General features: G+C 40.9%; 1 protein-coding gene across 1 annotated transcript; it reads left to right on the top strand.

Moving 5' to 3' along the window:
* The first annotated feature begins 4,237 nt into the window (after window positions 1–4,237).
* On the top strand, window positions 4,238–19,297 carry LOC119012994 (apolipoprotein B-100-like). Its single transcript, XM_037087276.1, has 26 exons — window positions 4,238–4,375; window positions 4,478–4,623; window positions 4,737–4,884; window positions 4,988–5,140; window positions 5,521–5,645; window positions 5,782–5,864; window positions 5,960–6,404; window positions 6,554–6,668; window positions 6,747–6,893; window positions 6,977–7,188; window positions 7,291–7,486; window positions 7,581–7,760; window positions 7,872–8,075; window positions 8,189–8,356; window positions 8,465–8,670; window positions 8,985–9,167; window positions 9,258–9,388; window positions 9,503–9,713; window positions 9,795–9,967; window positions 10,247–10,410; window positions 10,498–10,607; window positions 10,699–11,072; window positions 11,345–17,374; window positions 17,489–17,600; window positions 17,758–17,944; window positions 18,036–19,297. Exons 1-26 carry the CDS (start codon window positions 4,238–4,240, stop codon window positions 19,017–19,019), a joined length of 11,325 nt encoding a protein of 3,774 aa, XP_036943171.1. The 3' UTR covers window positions 19,020–19,297.
* The last annotated feature ends 927 nt before the right edge of the window (window positions 19,298–20,224 follow it).

The following is a 20,224-nucleotide window of genomic DNA, read 5'->3' as shown; positions in this document are numbered from 1 at the left end:
CAAATATTGTTTGACAAATATATTTCTGACTCCACATTCCATCTCTGGTTTCCTCCACTACAGTGCAAATGAATGGGTAGTTTCTTACATTATCTTACATCTTACATATTGTGCTCTTAGAACTGTGTTTTTTTTAGAACTGTTTACCCGCATAACTGGCATTGTAAAAACATGATCAGTTAGTTTACACAACTTGGTTAGGGCTTCATATTTTTATATTCATCTATATCATTTTAATCAGGCATAAAGTAGTCCCATACACTGGGAGAAAGGAAGATGGTGAGAAGAATTGGGGGTCTGGGAGGGTTGGAGGGAGGTGAAAGATAAGAACATGAGCAGACATTTCATGCCCCAGCCCCTTAAAATCATGATTTACTAATATAACAGTTAAGTAAGCAGTGATGCGCGCTGTTGGCTGTGCTGGACAAATAAACAAGAAAGGTAAGCACAATAAATGATTGCCTGTGCAGTACCTTTTGAATGACATGACAAGCCTCTACGAAGTTGTGATTTATGGTGGCATGGTATGAGTTGCATACGGGCAAAAAAAAAAAAAAATCACTTTTGTGTCCCCCCCCCCAAACCTGACATCGGATCCGCACCGCTGCCTGTGGGGTTATTATCTTCATCCCAAGAAGGTGAAACTATAAAATAGAAGACAAATACAAAATCCAAATCACAAACACAAAGTGCACAGTTAAATATTGTCAATATGTTATTTGCAGCCGTTGCCTTTTAAAGGTTCCCTGTGGAGTCAGTTAACTCTTCTAGCGCCATGAGACAGTATCTCTTTAAGTGGGTCCTCCTGTGGGGCTTTTGACTTGGTTTGACTCAGCACATTAGCCAAGCATCACAGGGATTTTGCATTTCCACAACAACATGGCTGCAAGCTTGAAGGTGCGTCTTTAACTACTGATGTGCTTGTCTTGAGCAGTGTACAAAGAATCAGAAATTAGAAAGAAATTAAACATCAGACCACCTTCAGTTAGAAGCTACTAAAAGTGTGGAGAGCTGAAAACACACTTTTAAGATCGGCTATATCTCTTGTCTCCCGCACAAATTTGTCTCGCCGTCACAACACACCATTGATTGAGGGGGATGTGAGAGCTTGTCACTGATTGGCTGCAGTCACAGAAGGTCGCCACTTGAAGGCAGGTAGGGTGTGCTCAGCCCAACTTGGAGCAATTCAGTTGCTAATGTAAAAGCAAATCAGTATGGCAGATTTTGCTTCAAAATACTCAAAATCTGCTAAGAGGAAGGAAATGAAGCATTGAAATGTAATATATCCATACTAACAGGATTTAGAAGTTGAATGCATTAAATGCATACAATGAAGTTCTAATATGAGTTTTACTGTGGATTGAGAAAAAGGATGATGACACCTCCATGACACTTTCACCTCTCTCAGATACAAACTAACACATTTAGAATCCTCTTTAAAGCAAAATGACACTATTAATCATGATATTTTTCTAGCCAAATCAAAACACTACGGTATCACAGTGTGTGTCTTGTCAGCTTTGTTTGTGTGTGTTTGTTTCCTGCTGTCCCCCCCCCCCCGCTCCTTCCCAGTGTGTTTGCTTGTGGCCTTGGTTTGCAGCTGCAGCAGAGCCACGCACCTGAGCTTCATCGACTCACCAACAGCCACTACATAACCCTCGTCTCCACTTCACTATGGCACCAGATTGTCCTATCTCTACTTGTGACCCACCAGTGTTCTTTCATTGTGACTTACCTCATGTGTTTGGGGGTTTTTTTGGTATCCAGTGTGCTTTTTGGAGGCTTTTGATTGATGCTGTTTGTGCTTGCCTGGTGTGCAGATTTTGCCAGCGTGTTTCCACTCAGCCTTCAGTCTTCACCCTCCATTGTCTTTCACAGCTCACACATGCTGCCCACTACGTCCCTGTAACCCAGTGAGACTTGGATGTACATACTGCTGGATAGAAAATACTACAAAAAAAAACAGCAACTGCTTTATGAGGAAGGAAATGCACTGTTTTGGTTTCCAAGAAAACCTCACAGGACGGCTGTTAAGTAGCCTGTTGCCCTTCCAGGCTCGAGCAAACCCAGACAGAAAACTGATCATTATTTTCATTGCCATCTGCTGGTGTAAATGTAGAGTGGTGACTGTAACACATGTTACAGCAGCCCAAGATGCAACAAGTAGCAGACAAAGAAGCAGACATAAACCAATCTTTTTAATCCAAATTCAAAATAGAAAGAAAGAAAGAAAGAAAGAAAGAAAGAAAGAAAGAAAGAAAGAAAGAAAGAAAGAAAGAAAGAAAGATGGCATAAATCAGGCACCTTAAACACATTTTTAAAGAACGCAATTGAAATAACAAATATCCTTCAAAAAGTACCAAAACATGTCTCAGTTCTGTCTGGGTCATGTTTTACATATTACATGTACTAGAAAAGCTTCTGTGTGCCTCATGATTTCATTGTACCTTTGGTTGGGTATTTTATGATAAAGATTTTCTATCCAAAAGAGATAACCTGTTCAGAGAAAGTACATGTGTGCAACTGTGTGTGCAACATCACGTCTACACAGCAGACAGAGACTGTAGTCCAGTGCTCCTTTGGTAAGAGTTTGATAACAAACAGTTCAAGTTCAGTGTCTCAACTTCTTATCAATGACAACTCCACAGTTTCTTGGTATAGGTTTTAAAACAGTGCACACTGTATGATTATGCAATGCATGATTCTATGTTTTATACGCTTAGTACAAGTAAAGAAATAAAAATCCAGCAGATATTTTTTATTGGTTATTGACCACTGAAATGTAATATATAAGAAGTGAATATATTTAACAATATATTTAACAATGAAGTCAATAATAGAAGCCATAATATTATGAGACTGTCTTATGCAAAAAAAAAAAAAAGTTGACTGAAATGTGTTGAGGCAGATGCAGTTGTCAGATAAACCACTTTTTATTCAGCATTCACCACAATGAGAATTTTGGAGAAACATGGCAATATCAAGGAGCTCAAAATGATTAAAAAAAAAAATAGGTGAAACAAGAACCGGATATTATTGCTCTTATACAAATTTTAAAATAATCTATTAATGTATTATAATCTTTATAAAGTCACATTATCTTATTGGGAATTCTTACTGAATTTCTTCCCACATTTCTACAAAAAAACAAACCAATTATTAAGCTTGGCAATTAGAATAAAGGAAAGCTTTATGAAACTTTGTCCTTCCACACGTACGTATAGACTGGACTTTGGAGCTGAGACAGTACTGAATGTTATACCAACTGACCCTCCTTTGGGAACACCTGTCGTATAAAAGGCCCATGAGGAGGTGTACTCCTCAGTCTCGCCTGAGAACTCACCAAAGGAGCCCCAAGGAGAGTGTTGCACAGAGCCCACAATGGGGGACTCAAAGCTCTGTCTTTCCCTTCTCCTAACCACACTAACCTTGACGTGTAAGTATTTTTTTTAATGACGTTGCTTTTGACTTGAGATACCACTGGTCTGTCTTTCAAAAATAGTTTTCTTGTTGGAGCTAATGTTTTTTTTTATGATTATCTTGACAGATGCCCAGGACAATCATGCTAACTGCCTGAGTAAGTTCCAGTATTTTGATATGTTTATTACACAACCTCAACACGATGTAAATATTGAATGCACTTCAAGAAATTTAGAACTAACACTATATCTCAGGAACTTTGATGCTAGTACATGCACATAGTATTACATATATTTTTCTTACTTTTCTACATCTGAAATCAAATAATATATCAAATGCCTTATTCACACAACAATTAAAAAGCAACATTATGTAGAATTTACATTTTGTACAATTTGCCCATACTTTGTGAACCAAATGAACGAAATTAAAAAGCAACATTATGTAGAATTTACATTTTGATTCCATTGCTCTGTTGTAAATACAAATCCTAGGTCTGTAACAATTTGTCAGATGTAATATAAGTGCTAACTACAAACAAAATTAATTACGTCATAACCATGTTATGTGTTGTGTATGTAAACATGTATGTAAAACTGTGAACCTAAGCTCTGACTGGAGTTACATACAGTAGTGCAGATGATGGGGGGCTGAGACAGGGACACCAGTCACCCTATTACAAGACACTGTACCATCAACATGATTGTGAAATTGTTATTTCAAGGTCAAAAAGTGACATGATGTTTTAAACCTTGGCTGATTTGCTGATGCAAACTTTGCACTTTCTCACATAACTTGGGCACACTTGAGATCTAACATGAAATCTTTATCCTCTCTACCAGTAAACCAAAGGTACAAAGCCAACCACAAGTATGAATACTTGTACGAAGCGGAGTCCTTGAATGCCATCAATGGTGCCTCACATCTCAGGAATGGACCTAAGGCCACTTGCAAGGTACATGTCACTGTGCTTGAACTTGTGTTTGGTACATGTGATGTATAATCTTTTTCTGTGCTACATCTACCAGAGAAACGCTAAAATAATATTTGAATACAGGTTGAAATTGAAGTACCTCAGGCTTGTAGTTTCGTCGTCCGCACCACTGACTGTAGGCTGAGTGAGGTGGTTGACATGGACGCAGAGGGCAACCCTGTTTTCGGTCCTTCACCAAGCTCTGATGCCTTTGCCGTGGAAATGGAGAAGTACGTAACTCAATAAGAATCACTGATGATTTCTATAAAGCTTGAACCACCAATCTGATATTTTTCTGAGATTTTGCACTGATAACTAAAATTTAATGTCATACATCTTTCAGATATCCTCTGAAGGTTGAGGTTGACAGCATGTACAACGTGAAACTGTACCCTGAAGAGGGTGAGACAACAACCATCTTGAACATCAAGAGAGGTATCGTCTCCGCCCTGGCTGTGCCTCTGATGGAAGAAGACAAGATCAAGAACATGGTACATTCACTAACCAAGAAATTCACAACATCTGCATGTGTTAGCACCAACCTCAAAGCAAACCATGCTGATATATACATATTTCTCTGATCATTAATTTCAGCCCACCATCCACGGCAAGTGCAAGACCTCTTACACCGTCAACGCTAGAGAGGACATCGCAACTGACATCAGCCTCAACAGGGATCTGTCCAGATGTGACAAATTCAACCCCATCAGAGATAACACCAGCCCCCTGGCACTCATCTCTGGCATGGTAAGACACCCAAACCTTTTTGTATGTGGTCGAAACATTGACTTTTCACTAAATCTTGTGAACTGTTGCCACTTAACAGACTGTAAAAGAAAGATATTAATGCTTCCTCAGATACAAACAGGCACTCGATGTATGTTTAAATATCTCTACTAATCCAGAAATCTGAGCCAATAAATGATATGCTATGAAATAATTCCCTGGTTTTTAACTCGCACTTTAATGATTACAACAAATGACATTCAAATATTACTACATTTGTCAGGACAACACCAATGTCTCTTACAGTTGACTGACTAGTGGTATCCAGGAAGTGCAGTTCAAACTATGTAGCTCCTTCATTTCATTGTCTCTGCTTAACATGAATATTTCTCTATCTTCAGCACTACCCTCTTGCCCAGCTGGTCAGAAGCTCACAGGAATGCAACTACAAGTTCGACAATGAGAACAAGCACATGACCTCTGGATCCTGCACTGAGAAACACATCCTCATTCCCTTCTCTCACAAGTAAGGCCGACCTTGTATTTAACCATAGTACAAATCCTATACTATATGCTGCAAAGTGCTTGGTTATTTAAATGTACATACCGACATGTTTTGTGCAAGAGATTTACAGTATTTTGAACCATGTGTGTCTCAACAGTGGAGAATATGGAGTCAATAATGTCGGCAAGCAAGAACTGACTCTGGTTCAGGTTTCTCCTCACAATGGAGTCTTTTACCACAGTAAGCTGATCCCTAATCTTTGTTATTGTAATTTATTGCTAAAGGGAGCTAATGGTATAAATAAGTAACTAAAACGTTTTACTTGTGTATCAAAGGTGACACTGTCATGGATCTTCACATGGAGGCTGTTGAGGACAAGAGTGTTGTTCAGGATAAAGATGCAGGTCTGAACCTCCTGAGAGAACTGGCCACTCTGCCCGAGACCGAGGGTGAGAGGAGGGCCCACCTCTTCCACAAGCTTGTCACCATGGTCCGTGGAATGAAGGTTGAGACCCTGAGTCCCGCCATTCCCGAGGCTCTCGCCGTGTCCCGTGTCCTGACCTACCAGGTTCTGGCCCAGTGTGGAACCCCTGAGTGCAGCAGTGCCATCATGCAGATCCTCAGGACTTTTGACAGCTCCGCACTTGAGGTTGATGCCGGTGTTTTTGCTATGGGACTGGTGTCCAATCCCTCTGCCCTTCTGATCAATGACATGCTTGAGATGGCCAAATACAAGCCCAGCAAGGCCATCATGTTTGCCCTGAGCAATGTTGTCAAGAGGTGAGTGAAGTTAACCACTCTTCACTTCAGGTCAAATATCTGAATGATAATCAGCTGGAATTCCTCATTATGTAAAAAAAAACAACAACAACAACAAAAAAACAATAATAACAATAATAATACACCTTAAATTCTAAATTACTTAATAGGTTTTACAAAGCTGAAGGAAAACTGATCCCTGAGATTTACGCTGTTGCCGAGTTCATGGCTGCCCAGTTGGGTGACTGTTCTGGTGACAAGGACAACACTTTCATGACACTGAGAGTGAGTATCCTACCCTGCACATTAAAGGTAAATTCCTGCCTACATGAGGAAATACAATAATGTGTCTTTTGATTCTAGGTTATTGGAAACATGGCTCCAGCTCTTGGAGCTGCCAGTCCTGCACTCAGAACCGCTGTGATCCAGTGTATGAACCAACCTGCAGCTTCCCCAGCTGTGCAGCAGGCTGCCATTCAAGTGTACAGGCTGACTCCTGTCCCTGAGGAGGCAAGTCAAATTATTCAAAGCTTTGACACATTATTGGAATTAATCCACTGTATGCTTATTTTAATGGTCTTAATTCTTAACAGGGCAGAGAAGTTCTCATGCAGGTGCTCTTGGACAGTGCTAGCCCCATGCAAAAGCGTATTGCTGCATACCTGGTGCTTATGAAGGACCCTCAGCCCACTGAACTGTCCCAGCTGGCTAATGCCTTGCCCAATGAGCAGGACACACAAGTCAAGAGCTTTGTGATCTCCCACATTACCAACATTCTCTCATCCTCTGAGTCAGAGACCCAAGAGTAAGTGAAAAGCACAAGCAGCTGAGTATTTGCTGTTTCACCACATATTGAGTAGGTTTTCTGATTGGATTTGAACGGTAACATTTTATTTATTTCCTACAGACTGAGACAGAAGATTCGCGATGCCCTGCAGGGTAATGAGGTCGGACCCATCATGGACCCCACCAAGTTCTCTCGCAACTACAGGATCGGATCTGTTGAGGGCAACATGATCTTTGAGGGTACCAGCTTCCTGCCCAAGGAGGTCATGCTTGAAATGACTCTGAAGGCATTTGGCTATGACATTGACATGATGGAGGTAAATATCTTTATCTGTTTTCATTTAAACCATGCCATGCAAGGATTTTTCAGTCAGCTAAATTGTGTCAACAAAAATCGTGTCACCATTACAGATTGGTATGGAGGGTAAAGGATTTGAGCCAACTGCTGAAGCCCTGTTTGGAAAGAATGGATTCTTCCCCGACACCGCCCTGAAGACAATGTACTTTGTCTCTGACAACATGCCACTGAAACTCAATGAGATCCTGCAGAACATGCTGCCTGCCCTGAAGAGAGACAGAATGAAGAGACAGGTACTTAAACCATGTGCACATTAATCAGACTAAGAACTGCTTTGATAAATGAATGATCAACTTCTCCAGAAAAGAAAAATCTTGTAATACAGCATGTACATCTTTCTTCAGGCTTCCCAGAACCTGATGAGGGACATTGGACGTAACCTCAACAAACTTGTGAGGGAACTGAAGACAGCAGAATCTCCTGAGGCAATGGTTTATCTGAGACTTTTGGGAAATGAGCTGGGATATCTGAGGACCAACGAAATGGAAGAGATGGCCTACTCTGCTGCCATGATGATTGACAGCATGTTCAAGATGTTCCCAACTGATGTAAGGAAGTTACCAGTTATTTACAGAGAGAATACATTGAACATTGAATACAATACAATGATTTATAATATTCCTTGTTTTTGATGTCATATTTCTATATTCATTTACCACAGATAATGAAGGCACTGATGACCAATGCTGACAACACAATCTTTGCCCACTACATCTTCATGGATAATGAATTCTTCCTGCCCACTATCACTGGTGTGCCTCTGAGGATTGCACTGTCTGGTACTTTCACTCCTGGCATCAAGGGAGGATTTAAGATTGCTCCTGACATGGTGATTATCTTCAAAATTCTCTTTAAAAATATTTTACACCCAACTGTATGGTTCTCTATTATAAAGAAACAACACAACAAGTTACCTATGTCTGTCATGTTTCCACAGAGCGAAGTTAACTTCATGCCCTCTGCTGGCATTGAGTTTGTAACTCAGGTTGGCTCCCATATGCCTGAATATGTCAGCTCTGGATTAGAGATGCACACCAACATTTTCCACGAAAGTGGGCTCAGTGCCAAGATCTCCTTCGAACGTGACAATGTCAAGTTGACCATCCCTGCTCCAATGAGTCCTACAAAGCTCATCAAAATGACGTAAGCAGAGTTCTTAGTCATTATCTGATAGAACAATATTCTCTCCTACTGAAAGTATATTGACGGTACCTAAACTACAGCAACACTGACATTATTTGGAAGTAAACATGGTATACAGTAGACAGCTACACTTTTCATTAAATAGAATGTGGAGTTGCTCCCTATAGAATATCTAGTGATAAATTATGTTATTTACCAAGAAAGCAAATAACTTGTTCCATGTGCAGCCACATGTAATTTGGCCTGACACAAAAATGTTAACAAAATCTGAAATAGGGGTCTTATACTGGTATCTTTATGACTTCCCTATATAGAAACACCCTGGTGGCAGTGACTGGATCAGAGGTGAAAACCATCCCCCCTATGGTGACAGATAAGGTTGATGTTAGTGAGTGCACTCCCTTCTTCGCTGGAATGAAATACTGCACTGCTCTGCAGTACACTGATGCTTTCTCTCAGGAGACAGCCCCCTACTTCCCCTTCACCGGAGACAGCAAGTAAGAAAAACTTTCTGTACTAACAGTATATATTTGACTTTTTAAAATGAATTACATATGAATGTTAGGTAATAATCATTATGTAAACAGATTTGCTGTGGAACTCCATCCCACTGGTGAAGTCACTGAGTACACAGCCACTGTCGCCTATGAGCTCCTCAGGGAAGGAGAAGAAGGTCGGCAGAAAGTTGACTCTGTGAAGTTTATTCTGAGGGCTGAAGGTAATGTGTAATATTGACAATATCATACAATATTCCCATTTTCGCAGTGACTGAAGTGGCCCAAAATGTTTAAAGGAGTTATGTGATACTAATCGATTGACTGAACAAAAACAGGCACAGAGCCTACTGAGGCCAGAGCCATCATGAAATACAACAGAAGGAGGAATGTCATCACCGCCGACATCCAGATCCCCGACTACGATGTTGAGGCTGGACTCAGGCTGGGTGCTGTTGATGGAAAAACCAAGGGCAAGGGAACTCACTCCATCTCTATTGACATTATAAACAAGAACATCCCTCAGCTCTCCCTGGTTGGCCGTGCCAAGTAAGAAATCAACCATGAATCCTAATTATGTGAGATTAATACCACGTAAAAGGTTTGCTAACTTGTTGCTGCATTTTTCAGTCTGAAGGCCATGAGGGAAGGTATGCTGCAGGTCCAACTTCTTGTCCCCTCAATCAGTGCTGATGCCACTGTCACAGCTAACATAAAGCATGACGAAGAGCTGGAATTGGAGCTCAAGAGTGAGATCAAGGTCATGGAAACCACTTCTGAGCAGAAGGTTGCAATTAAATATGGTATGTCTCTTTTCTTAAATGTTAGAAACCTGCGCATTTTAACTTTTTTGTACTTATAAGTCCTTGATCGGTTCAGATTGTTTATATTGTAGCGTTCAAAGCTGACACTCATTTGTATCCCATGTCCATTTGTGAGCTTATTTCAAAACTAGATGGAAAGACTTTGTTAAAAAAAATATATATATATATACATATCTGTGGTCAAACCTAAACTTGACTGAGCATTTGGGAAATGTTTTTTCTGATCCTTCAGAAATCGTTTTTACTTTTACTTTACAGATGCCAGTAAGGTTGAGGTTGAGTTAAAGTCAGATGTGAACTCCGAGATTTTGGAAATCCTTCCATACACTGACAAGCTTAAAAAGTATGGTAAAGATGTTCTTGACATGCGGGTAGGGGAGGCTGACATGACGGTCAGTGAAATCTTCAAGTCATTTGTGGAGGTACAACTCTTTGATTTTACAATTATTCTAACTGACAGGTTATTTTTTATTGGAAAAAACATAAAACATACATTACTTATTTTCTAGGCAACTAACAATCACATGGAAATGTACACTGCTGACATCCCTTACATTCAGAGCATCAGAGTGCCTGATATCCCTGAGATTTCACTGCCAGAGAAACTGTTCTTGAATGCGTAAGTCTGAAATATTTCAGTAATCATTATCATAATTTTAAAAGGTTATTGTTTAAATGTAACTGATTTTGATCTTTTTTGCTTATTACAGTGAAGCAAAGGCTATCTACCACTTCAACAATGAGCGCCTCACCATTGCTATCCCTCTCCCTCTTGGAGGAAAGTCCACAGAAGAGCTCAACTTCCCACCAGCTTTGACCACACCCAGCGTGTCTCTCCCCAGCTTTGGACTGGAGATTGTCTCCATGGAGATTCCCATTCCAGAGCTTGTTGTTCCTGAGAGCCTTTCTTTGTCTATTCCTCTTTTTGGCAAAGCTGAAGTTTCAACTCTCATGAAGAGTAACCTATATGACATGGAGGCCTCAATGGCTGCCGGCAAAGATGTTGTGGAGACACCAAGCTACTCAGCTAAGTTTGACGTGAAAGGAACCTCCCCAATTGACATCCTCTCAGTAAAGATTGAAGGTATTTCATTATCAATATAATTAATGAATTTAGAATTTGCTTCACTGTTATTCTTAGCTCAGTTGAAATTTTGTGTTGTCCACTCTTGGTAGATTTCAACTAATTAAAAAAAATGTGACTAATACTCAGCCACAGTGTTAGTGTTCAATGATGAAACTACACTTAGGTAGATTTCTGTTCCAAATATTTTATATGAGCAAATTAAGCTAAAAGATTTGAGAGGTCACACACATGTTACCCATCATCTTTTCTTCTGTTGTGTTTTTCTGTAGGCTCTGGAATGTTGGCCACCACTGATTCCATCAAGGCCAATTTGAAAAGCTCTTTGGCCCATAAATTCATTGAAGCCAGTATTAACATTGTCGAAGAAGCAACAATAACAGACAAAGTCAACTTGAAATCAAGCAGCAAGATTGAAGCCACCAGTCCATTTGGTCTCAACATTGCACTCGAGCACACTGGTATGACTGGAATCAACACTGAAAAATTCTCTGCTGACAGCAACTTTGAGGGAATGTTCAAGGCTGGACCCATGTATGGCAAGACCATTTCTACCCAGTCATTCGCCATCTTCCCCTTCATGCCAGAGGCAAAGATTGATTCATCTGTTCAGATTGACTCCACCATTGTTAAGGCCCAGAACACAATTGCAGCAAGCCTTGCCAATGGTGAATTCTCTGTTGTGTCTAACACCAATGCCTTTGAAGACACCTTTACCAATGTTGCTGAGCTTTCCTTCAAAGACAGCAAACTGTCATTGAAATCTGATGCAAATGCTCTTGCTCTTGGTATGAAGATCCGCAACCAGGCTGAAGCTTCTGCTGGTGCTGGAGAAGTTGTCATGAGAATGGAGACAAATGCAGATTGTTCTGATAATCGTGTTTACACTCTGCTGACTGCCTCTCTTGATGTCAATGGTCTGACTGTAAACAGTGATGCCACCATGAAGCTCTTTGAAAATGAGGCTACACACAAGGCTGCACTGAGAATGAACAAAGATGGTGTGACCACCACTGGAACAACCACCCTCCAGAGCCCCCTGGCCCTTGAAAACACCTTCAATGCTGAGCTTGATGCTTCAAGGGCAACTCTATCCATTACCAATAAGGCTGCAATGAGTGACATCAAAGTTGATAATGCCAACACCCTGACCATTACTCTCTCTAGCCTTGACTTCAACTCAAAGGCTGAAACCACCACAAATGGGTATGCCTCTTACTCTCATGATATCACCATTGATCTGAAACCCTACACTGCTTCGGCAAATGTTGTTAACAACCTGAAACTTCTGGAGGCCGATTTCATTAGTGAGGCTCAGTTGAAGGCAGAGCTGTACAAGATTGACCTGACAGGCAACCTGAAAGCTACCTATGGTGAGGAAGAGATCAAGCACACCTATGAGGTAAATTATGCTGATATGACTGCTAACGCAAAGTGCAGCACCACTGGAAAAGTCTTTGGAACTCACATGAGCCACAACACCGAGCTTGAAGTTGTTGGTCTTGCTGCCAGGTTCACCAATGATGCCCGCTTCAACTCACAGCCAATGCGCTTTGACCACACCATCCGTAGCAGCATTGTGCCTTTTGATTTCAACCTTGATGCCGTCTTTAATGCTGATGGAGACATGACCATGTATGGAAAGCACAGTGCCCAGCTCTATGGCAAGTTCCTCCTGAGAGCACAACCCCTGGCTTTTGCTAGCTCACATGAATGCAGGGCTTCAGTAACACAGCAGTTAGATAACGGGTTTTCCCTTGAGACCACATTTGACACCAATATGGATAATGTTCTGTCACTCACAGAGCAGAAGACCAGTTTTAGAATGAAGTCTAAGATGAATGAGCATGGAGTCAATCAGGAGATGAGTGTTTACAATACTCCTGAGAGAATGGGAATGGAACTTTCAGGCACAATCCTCACAAACATCCTCAACTCAGACGCCACAGAAAACCAGGAATTTGCCCTCTCTGGCTTCATTAAGTACGACAAGAACACAGAGAGTCAGATAATTCAGTTGCCTCTGATTGAAAGTCTGCCTGTCTTCTTGGAAAGCTTTAAGGGCTTTGTTGTGCGTATTGCTGAGACACTGCAAGATTACATCAACAATGAAGAGATGAGGGCCAAACTTGAGGCTCTTCCTCAGCATTTGAGTGACTTTGTCTCCCAAATTAATGTAGAAGACAAACTAATTCAGCTGAAGCAGTTTCTCAGTTATTTAATTCAGGAATATGTCATCACCATGGAGGATGTGGAAGCATCTTTGACAAACCTTAAGTTTAGTGTAGAGAAACTGCTGGCTGATCTCAGCGTCTTCAGTCAAAACTTTGCTGGTAAGATTAAGGAGATAATTGTTAGTAACAACCTGCCTGAAACCCTTATTCAGAAGATTCAGGAACAACTAAATGCCATTACCGAGGAGTTTGACATCAAGGCTATGGTGGTGTCTGTGATTGATAGCATGATGGAGATGATCCAGCAGATTGACCTGGAAAAACTGGAGGGTAGCAGCATCACATTCCTGCGTGATATTGATGCCAAGTATGAAATCATGGCTGCACTCCAGAGAATCATGAGTGTTGTGAAAGAAAGGATTGAGACATTTGACATGCAGACATTTGTTGATGATCTGAAGACATTCATTTCATCCATCGACCTTAGACGTCCCATTAATGCACTAGTGAGTAAGATTCCCACAGATTTTTTCAGCGATATGACGGATTATATTAGGGAAATGATTCAGGACCTTGACATTGTAGGCAAGATCAACACATTCTATGCTAAGATGAGAGAGCTGATTATAAAGTATGAGGCTGACAAAAAGGTTCATGCTATCTTGGAAGGTGCTGTAGAGCTCATCAAGCAGTTCAGAATTGAGGAAACTGTTCAGAATGTAGCCAAGATGGTGATGGACGCAGATGTTCCCACCAAATTCATGCAAGTCTTCCAGAATGCTATCAACTACTTGAAAACAACTGAGGTTAAGGGTATTATTGAAGGGCTGAATGTGTATCTTGAAAGTCTTGTGACTAAGCTGAAGTCTTTGGAATACAATGACTTTGTGGATATTGCTAATCAATATATTGCTGAGTACACAGCTTATGTGAATGAGCTGATCAGGACCCTTGAAATCCCCCAGAAGCTTGAGGCAGCAAGAGATTTTGTCAACGCTGTTTTATCCTCTGGAAGAGGCTTTCTGGAACGCCTGAGAGAAATCAAGGTTGCAGAAATTATTACATCTGCAAAGGATATCATCAACACTCTTGTGTTTGATAACCTTAAGGCATTTGCTGAATATACAAAACAGGAAATTGCAAATCTTGATGTCAACGCTCAGATTAAGCCCCTGCTGAATATTGTTATCGATATATCGAGAAAAGCCACAGACATCGCCAAACTTGTGTTCAGCTCTGTGTTTGAGATGATCACAAATGTGGTGCGTGAGCAGAAAATCGTCAGCGAGATTAAGCAAATCATGACCGGGCTCATTAATGAACTTCAGGATTCCGAGTTGAACGTGCCATCCTTCACCATTCCCCTCACTGATCTTGTTGTGCCTTCCATGAAGTTCAACATATACAAGCTTCATGAGTTTGAAATCCCACCACAGCTGGACATCCCTGAGTTTACTATCTTGGGCTCGTACACTGTGCAAGCAACCTCCATCTCAGCTGATGACATTAAACAGAGAATCATTGAATTGATAGATCTTGTTCTCAACTGCGAGCTTAAGATGTTTGATATGGGTGCTTTGTTTGGAGACCTGACTATGTATTATCTCCCTCCCCTGCCTGAGTTTTTACTTCCTGAGATTACATTAGCTGAGTTCTCCTTCCCCACTCTTCCTCATGTCCCAGCAGAGAAACTTGTTAAGACTCTGCAGCTCCCAGCATTTGAGCTACCAGTCATTCCCAGTGAGATCATGATTCCAGGATTTGGCAAACTGAGTTATGAGATAAAAGCCAACACTCCCATCTACACTGTAAGGAATGCTGCTGAAGTCCAGAGCTCTCTAGATGGAGATGACACTCAACAGCTGACAGCTTTTCTGACCTCCCAGGGTACATCTCTCAGCTATGAAATCCTTAACTTCAACCTGGATTCTACAGCTCGTATTGCTGTTCCCAATGGACAGCGTCTGATTGCTGCTGAGACACTTACATTCTCTCACAAATTTCTTGTGTTTGACCACCATGCATCTCTGACATTTAATGATTTCTCAGTCCAGGCTTCAGCCAAGACAACAATGAAGGCCACTACAGAATCTTACAGTGCTGAACTTTTAAATGAAGCATTCTTAGCTACCAAGGGTGGTTTATCTGCCACTTTTGACACTTCCTATAAACATGTGCTCAATCTCCCTGTCATTGGCCTTACTGATGAGACATCTTGTACTCAAAAAGCTGTGGCCCACCAGGAAGGCACCACTATTACAGTAACTGTTGGAAATCAGGGTGCTTCCACCTTGAACTCTCATGACAGTATTCACAAGAGTGAACTGCAAGTCACGGTCAATCCAAGTACAGCCAAGGTGACTGTTATTAGTGACACAGATACGGTCCTTTTGAAGATGAGACAGACTCTGAGTGCTGATGTAGTCATCTTCAGCTACTTCAAGTTTGATATTCGCTCTGAGGCAGAAGGTCCCACAATCAAAAACAACCTTTTAGTGGGATCAGTAAATGCCAATCTGCATGACATGAAGGTTGAGCTAAAGGCAACCCATAGCACAGATTTAACTGGTGTTGTCAGTGGAGCCCTAAACAATGTGATTGACCTTTCTGTTTGTCCTCGAGGGATTTTATTCAACTTTGAGAATAAGGGAAACACCAAGGTCATATTCAATGAGGCTCTCACGGCCAAAATTGATCTGCAGAATGATTACTCTGTCACCTTCAGCCCTGACACACAATACATGAAAACTGTAGCTCTAGCCCGCATTAATCAGCACAAACTTTTCTGCAATTTCACTGTAGAGAACAATGAAAGGGAGGCTACCATCCTTGCTGCTGTAGAAGGGGAAGCAAACCTTGATTTCCTAACTAGGCCCATCAGTATTCCTGAGATTGACCTGCCTTTTGTAGAATTTAACACTCCAGCTATTAGTGATCTTGACTTGTATGATCAAACTGGTCTGAAACACATTTTGACGACCTCTGAACAGTCTGTTGATGTGGATGCCAAGGTTATTTACAAGAAAAGCCAAGCTGCCCCCCTTGTTGATCTGATGGGTTTCATCCAGGTTCCGTCTGTGGGTGACCTGATCACAGAACTGTCTTTCAAGTCGGCCATCATTAATCTTAATGCCAATGCTGGACTGTATACTGATGATGACCTTGTCTTCCGCCTGGGAGCTACCACTGCCTCTGTGTTTGACAGTCTGAAAGCCAAACTTGACGGCACCACAAGTCTGACCACCAAGAGAGGAATCAAGTTGGCCAATTCCCTGTCCCTCGAAAATCCTCACATTGAAGGCACTCATGACAGCACACTGAGTGTGAGTACTGAGACTTTTGAAACTACAGTGTCTGTGGCTACTGTTGCAAAGATTGCACTGCCTGTACTCAACTTAGATGTAAACCAAAATCTGGTGGCAGACACCAAAACCAAACCAAATGTCATCTCCACCTTGGGGATGAAGGGTGATTTTAACATCCCTGTGATCAAGGCTGTTGGAAAGGCTGAGGGAGAACACAGTCTGAAGCTGGAGGGAACCTTCGAGTATGTTTCCATGGAGTCATCCACTAAGGCAAACATGGACGGCACAGTGCTCGATGACTATCTAGTTTTGGGAGTTCTGGATAATGATGTGAATCTGTACCTGAATAACAATGGCCTGCGCTCCACCTCCAAAATTATTGCAGATGCTAAGCTTAACTATGGCACCACCAAAGTCATTGCTATGGATATCAATGAGAATCTTGCTGTTGAAGCCTCCCTGAGCCGTGTGTATGCAGTGCTGAAGTATACTGGCAACAACGAGGCAAACTTGTTCAATTTCAACACCAATGGCAAGCATATTGTCCAGGCAACCATTGATCTTGCACCAACTTCTTCCTTGATTGTTGATATGGAGATAGATATTTCTCAGCCAAGCAACTTGGGTGACCTCACCATCTTTGACAAGACTGTTGCTGAAGTGACAGCTGCCAATCAGAAGATGTCTACCAATATCAAGTTTGTCAGTCCACTGTATACCACAGGCCTGGCGGCTGAAGTCGAGGGCAGTGCTCCTGTCCTCAAAGTCACCCTTAAGTCCTCTGCCACATCTGTCATTGTCTTCTTGGAATATGACCTGGACTGTAAGTTTTTTTTTTCTAGCATGTCATATTCTTTTACAATTCTTTTGTTCTTGTGCTACTGTAAAAGTAATCAATATTCCGTTTAACTTAAGTTGCCTTAATATGCCTCAACAGCTTCCATTACCCTAAACTTTGAAAATGCTGGTGTAAGCCTGACTGGGAAGATGGTTTTCACCCACTCCGAACTGACCATAGACACTCAATACGTTCTTACCCATACACTGAGGTAACATTTTCATTACACATTGTGTAACATTCTGTTGACTTTACAGTACATCATATGATAAAGTACAGTCATTATAATTTCCTGTAAAATATTTCTGTTTCTTTGAAAAAGCTGCTGTCCGTGAAAAAAATGTACACATTCATCCCTGTCTCCATAGCGACTCCCGTATCACCATGAATTCGGACATAACCAGCGCTGCCTTCACTGACATGAACTTGCGTTATGCTGTCCGTAAAGATGGAATCAGTGCCACAGTTTCTATCCCGTCTACTGGCTTTCTGGGTCTTCAGCTCCATGGCAGGATCCCATCCCAGATGAATGCTAGGCTTTATGGCCGTTACGCTGTAAGGATTTCATACTGCTATTCGTATTTGCACAATTACAACAATCAAGATCAATTTTCATTACAATTTCTGTTATTTTTCTGTTAAACAGTCTGATCCTGGGAAGGACGTTGATATCATCACCATCAGAGGTTCTGCCAAGGATGCTGATAAAATGAATCTGAAGATGGTCTTCAACATGGAAGCCCCTGACATCTTGCTAAGTGGACTACAGGAAAGACTTCCTGCCATTAGCTCTTGTTTGTCTAGCTTTGCTGAGAAGTACCAACTGTTCACATATGTTGCTCAGTTGAAGGATATTATGATTGACTTTACTGAGGAGGCCCACAACATTGCAAAGAACCACGCCCAAGATCTCAGTCAGTTGTCCATCCTCTTTAGGAACACTGTTGTTCAGTATCAGAAGGCTGTTCAGGTCTTCCTGGATGCTGCTATCAAGTTTCTGAGGGAGACACGTGTTAAACTGCCAGGATCTGAGGAGATGACCCCTCTCCTTGAGGTGCTCAATAAGATGACCATTAGAATTACTGCTTTGGTAGAGCAGGTAACCTGGTTGGTGGCTGTTAATGTAGAAAATGCTTCCAATGCCATAATTGGCATGATCAGTAAAATTCAGGTCACAATGCCCATTCGTGACGTCATGGCTGGAGCCAAGATAATGGACATGATTAGGGATACAGTAAAGACAATGCCTAATCCTGTTGTGGATGTTTTGAAGCAAATGGAGAATCTAGACATGTTCCTGGAGAAACTGGGAGACACCTTAAAATCATATGTTGTTAAAGCTCAGGACTTTGTTGACAATGCCCTAAAGTCGGATGTCCTGGATGCCATTGCTGTCTACATTAATGCTTTGTATGAAAACTATGTAAGCTTTGTGAAAACAGTCACAGCTTACGCAAACACAGCTATGGACATTAGGTTTATAAATGACAACATTAGTTACATTCTTGATATTTTCAGATCTGTAGCGAATCAATTCAACTACACCGTTACTGACTACCTGCAGCAGGCACCAGCTCAGTACAGAGCTTACATAAAAGTTAAGGGTAGAACACTTGAGATAACTCTTTGACTCCAGTTTCAAGAGTAAGCTAAAATATTGAAATGCTACTTTTGATTAATGCAGTATTGTGCTCAAACATCTTTAGAGATTTAGATTAACACCAAGTTTAATGTTCGTTTTTTTTTGTTTGTTTGTTTTTTAAATAAAGTGGATGGAACAGTGGGTCAGCATATGATAATTTTATAACATGTAACAAATGTTGCAACAACCTGGATACCCTATGTATTTTAATTCTAATTTTTTGCTGTTTGAGTGATATGATTGTAAAATAAAGTGTGTTTGCTGAATACAGTTGTGTAGCATTTTTTTTTCTCAAACAGACTACTGCACAATGAATGATTGTTTTCATTGTTGATTAATCTAGCTGTAGTCAGAAAATTTTGATTTTTTTTCTTCCTCTAAGAAATTGACTCAAACCAATTCATTGATTGTCAAAATACTTGGTAATTAATCTAATAGGTGACAACTAAGTAATTCATCAATTAGTTGTTGCAGCTCTACAATAGACACTACATTACTACTCTTCCTCTTCTCTACTTGGACATGGGCAACTATACATTTTACAGTAGTAAAGTCAAATTAAATTGAATTGGGCTCACTTTATAAGTCATATGCGGCAGAGGCATGCATTCAAGGTTCACAATCATTTATTTATCACTTTGAAACACAGGGCTGCATTTACAATTTACTAAACACAATAATTATTAACAGGTACTTTATTTGCTACATTTAGCTACTTGTTACTATGCAGATTCAGATTATTCAGTGCTGATAAGTTTTTACTTTTGAACTGTGTAACTGTAACTGTGACAGTGTAATGGACAGGACCCTGTGTGAGAGGATGCTGCAACAGAGCCAGAGTAGCACATTTTAAATTAGTATATTTGCTGAGAGAGAGAGAGAGAGAGAGAGAGAGAGAGAGAGAGAGAGAGAGAGAGAGAGAGAGAGAGAGAGAGAGACTAGTGTCCCAACACTGACACTGACCCAAACTGTCTGTATTCAACGACTTGTGAATGAGACTCGACAAGTCCCACTGTTCACCTAGAGAGAGGAAGAAGTAATCTAGTATAACATGATGACTCAGACACCTTTATAAGATCGTTCATGTGTCCTTACCCATTAATAATGATCAGAATGTCGACATAAAGGAAGCTTTCATAAACTGACGGATGTCAGGATGACAGCTTTTGAAAACAGAACAATTAAGCAACTAA

This window comes from Acanthopagrus latus, chromosome 22, assembly GCF_904848185.1.
Source record: "Acanthopagrus latus isolate v.2019 chromosome 22, fAcaLat1.1, whole genome shotgun sequence".
NCBI lineage: Eukaryota > Metazoa > Chordata > Actinopteri > Spariformes > Sparidae > Acanthopagrus > Acanthopagrus latus.
This window is presented reverse-complemented; position numbering and strand designations above follow the sequence as displayed.

Coding starts and splice junctions, on each gene's coding strand:
- LOC119012994 (XM_037087276.1), top strand. CDS start 4,238: ATGAAATCTTTATCCTCTCTACCAGTAAACCAAAGGTACAAAGCCAAC. Junction 6,669..6,746: donor ACACTTTCATGACACTGAGA/GTGAGTATCCTA, acceptor TTTTGATTCTAG/GTTATTGGAAACATGGCTCC. Junction 7,189..7,290: donor TCTGAGTCAGAGACCCAAGA/GTAAGTGAAAAG, acceptor TATTTCCTACAG/ACTGAGACAGAAGATTCGCG.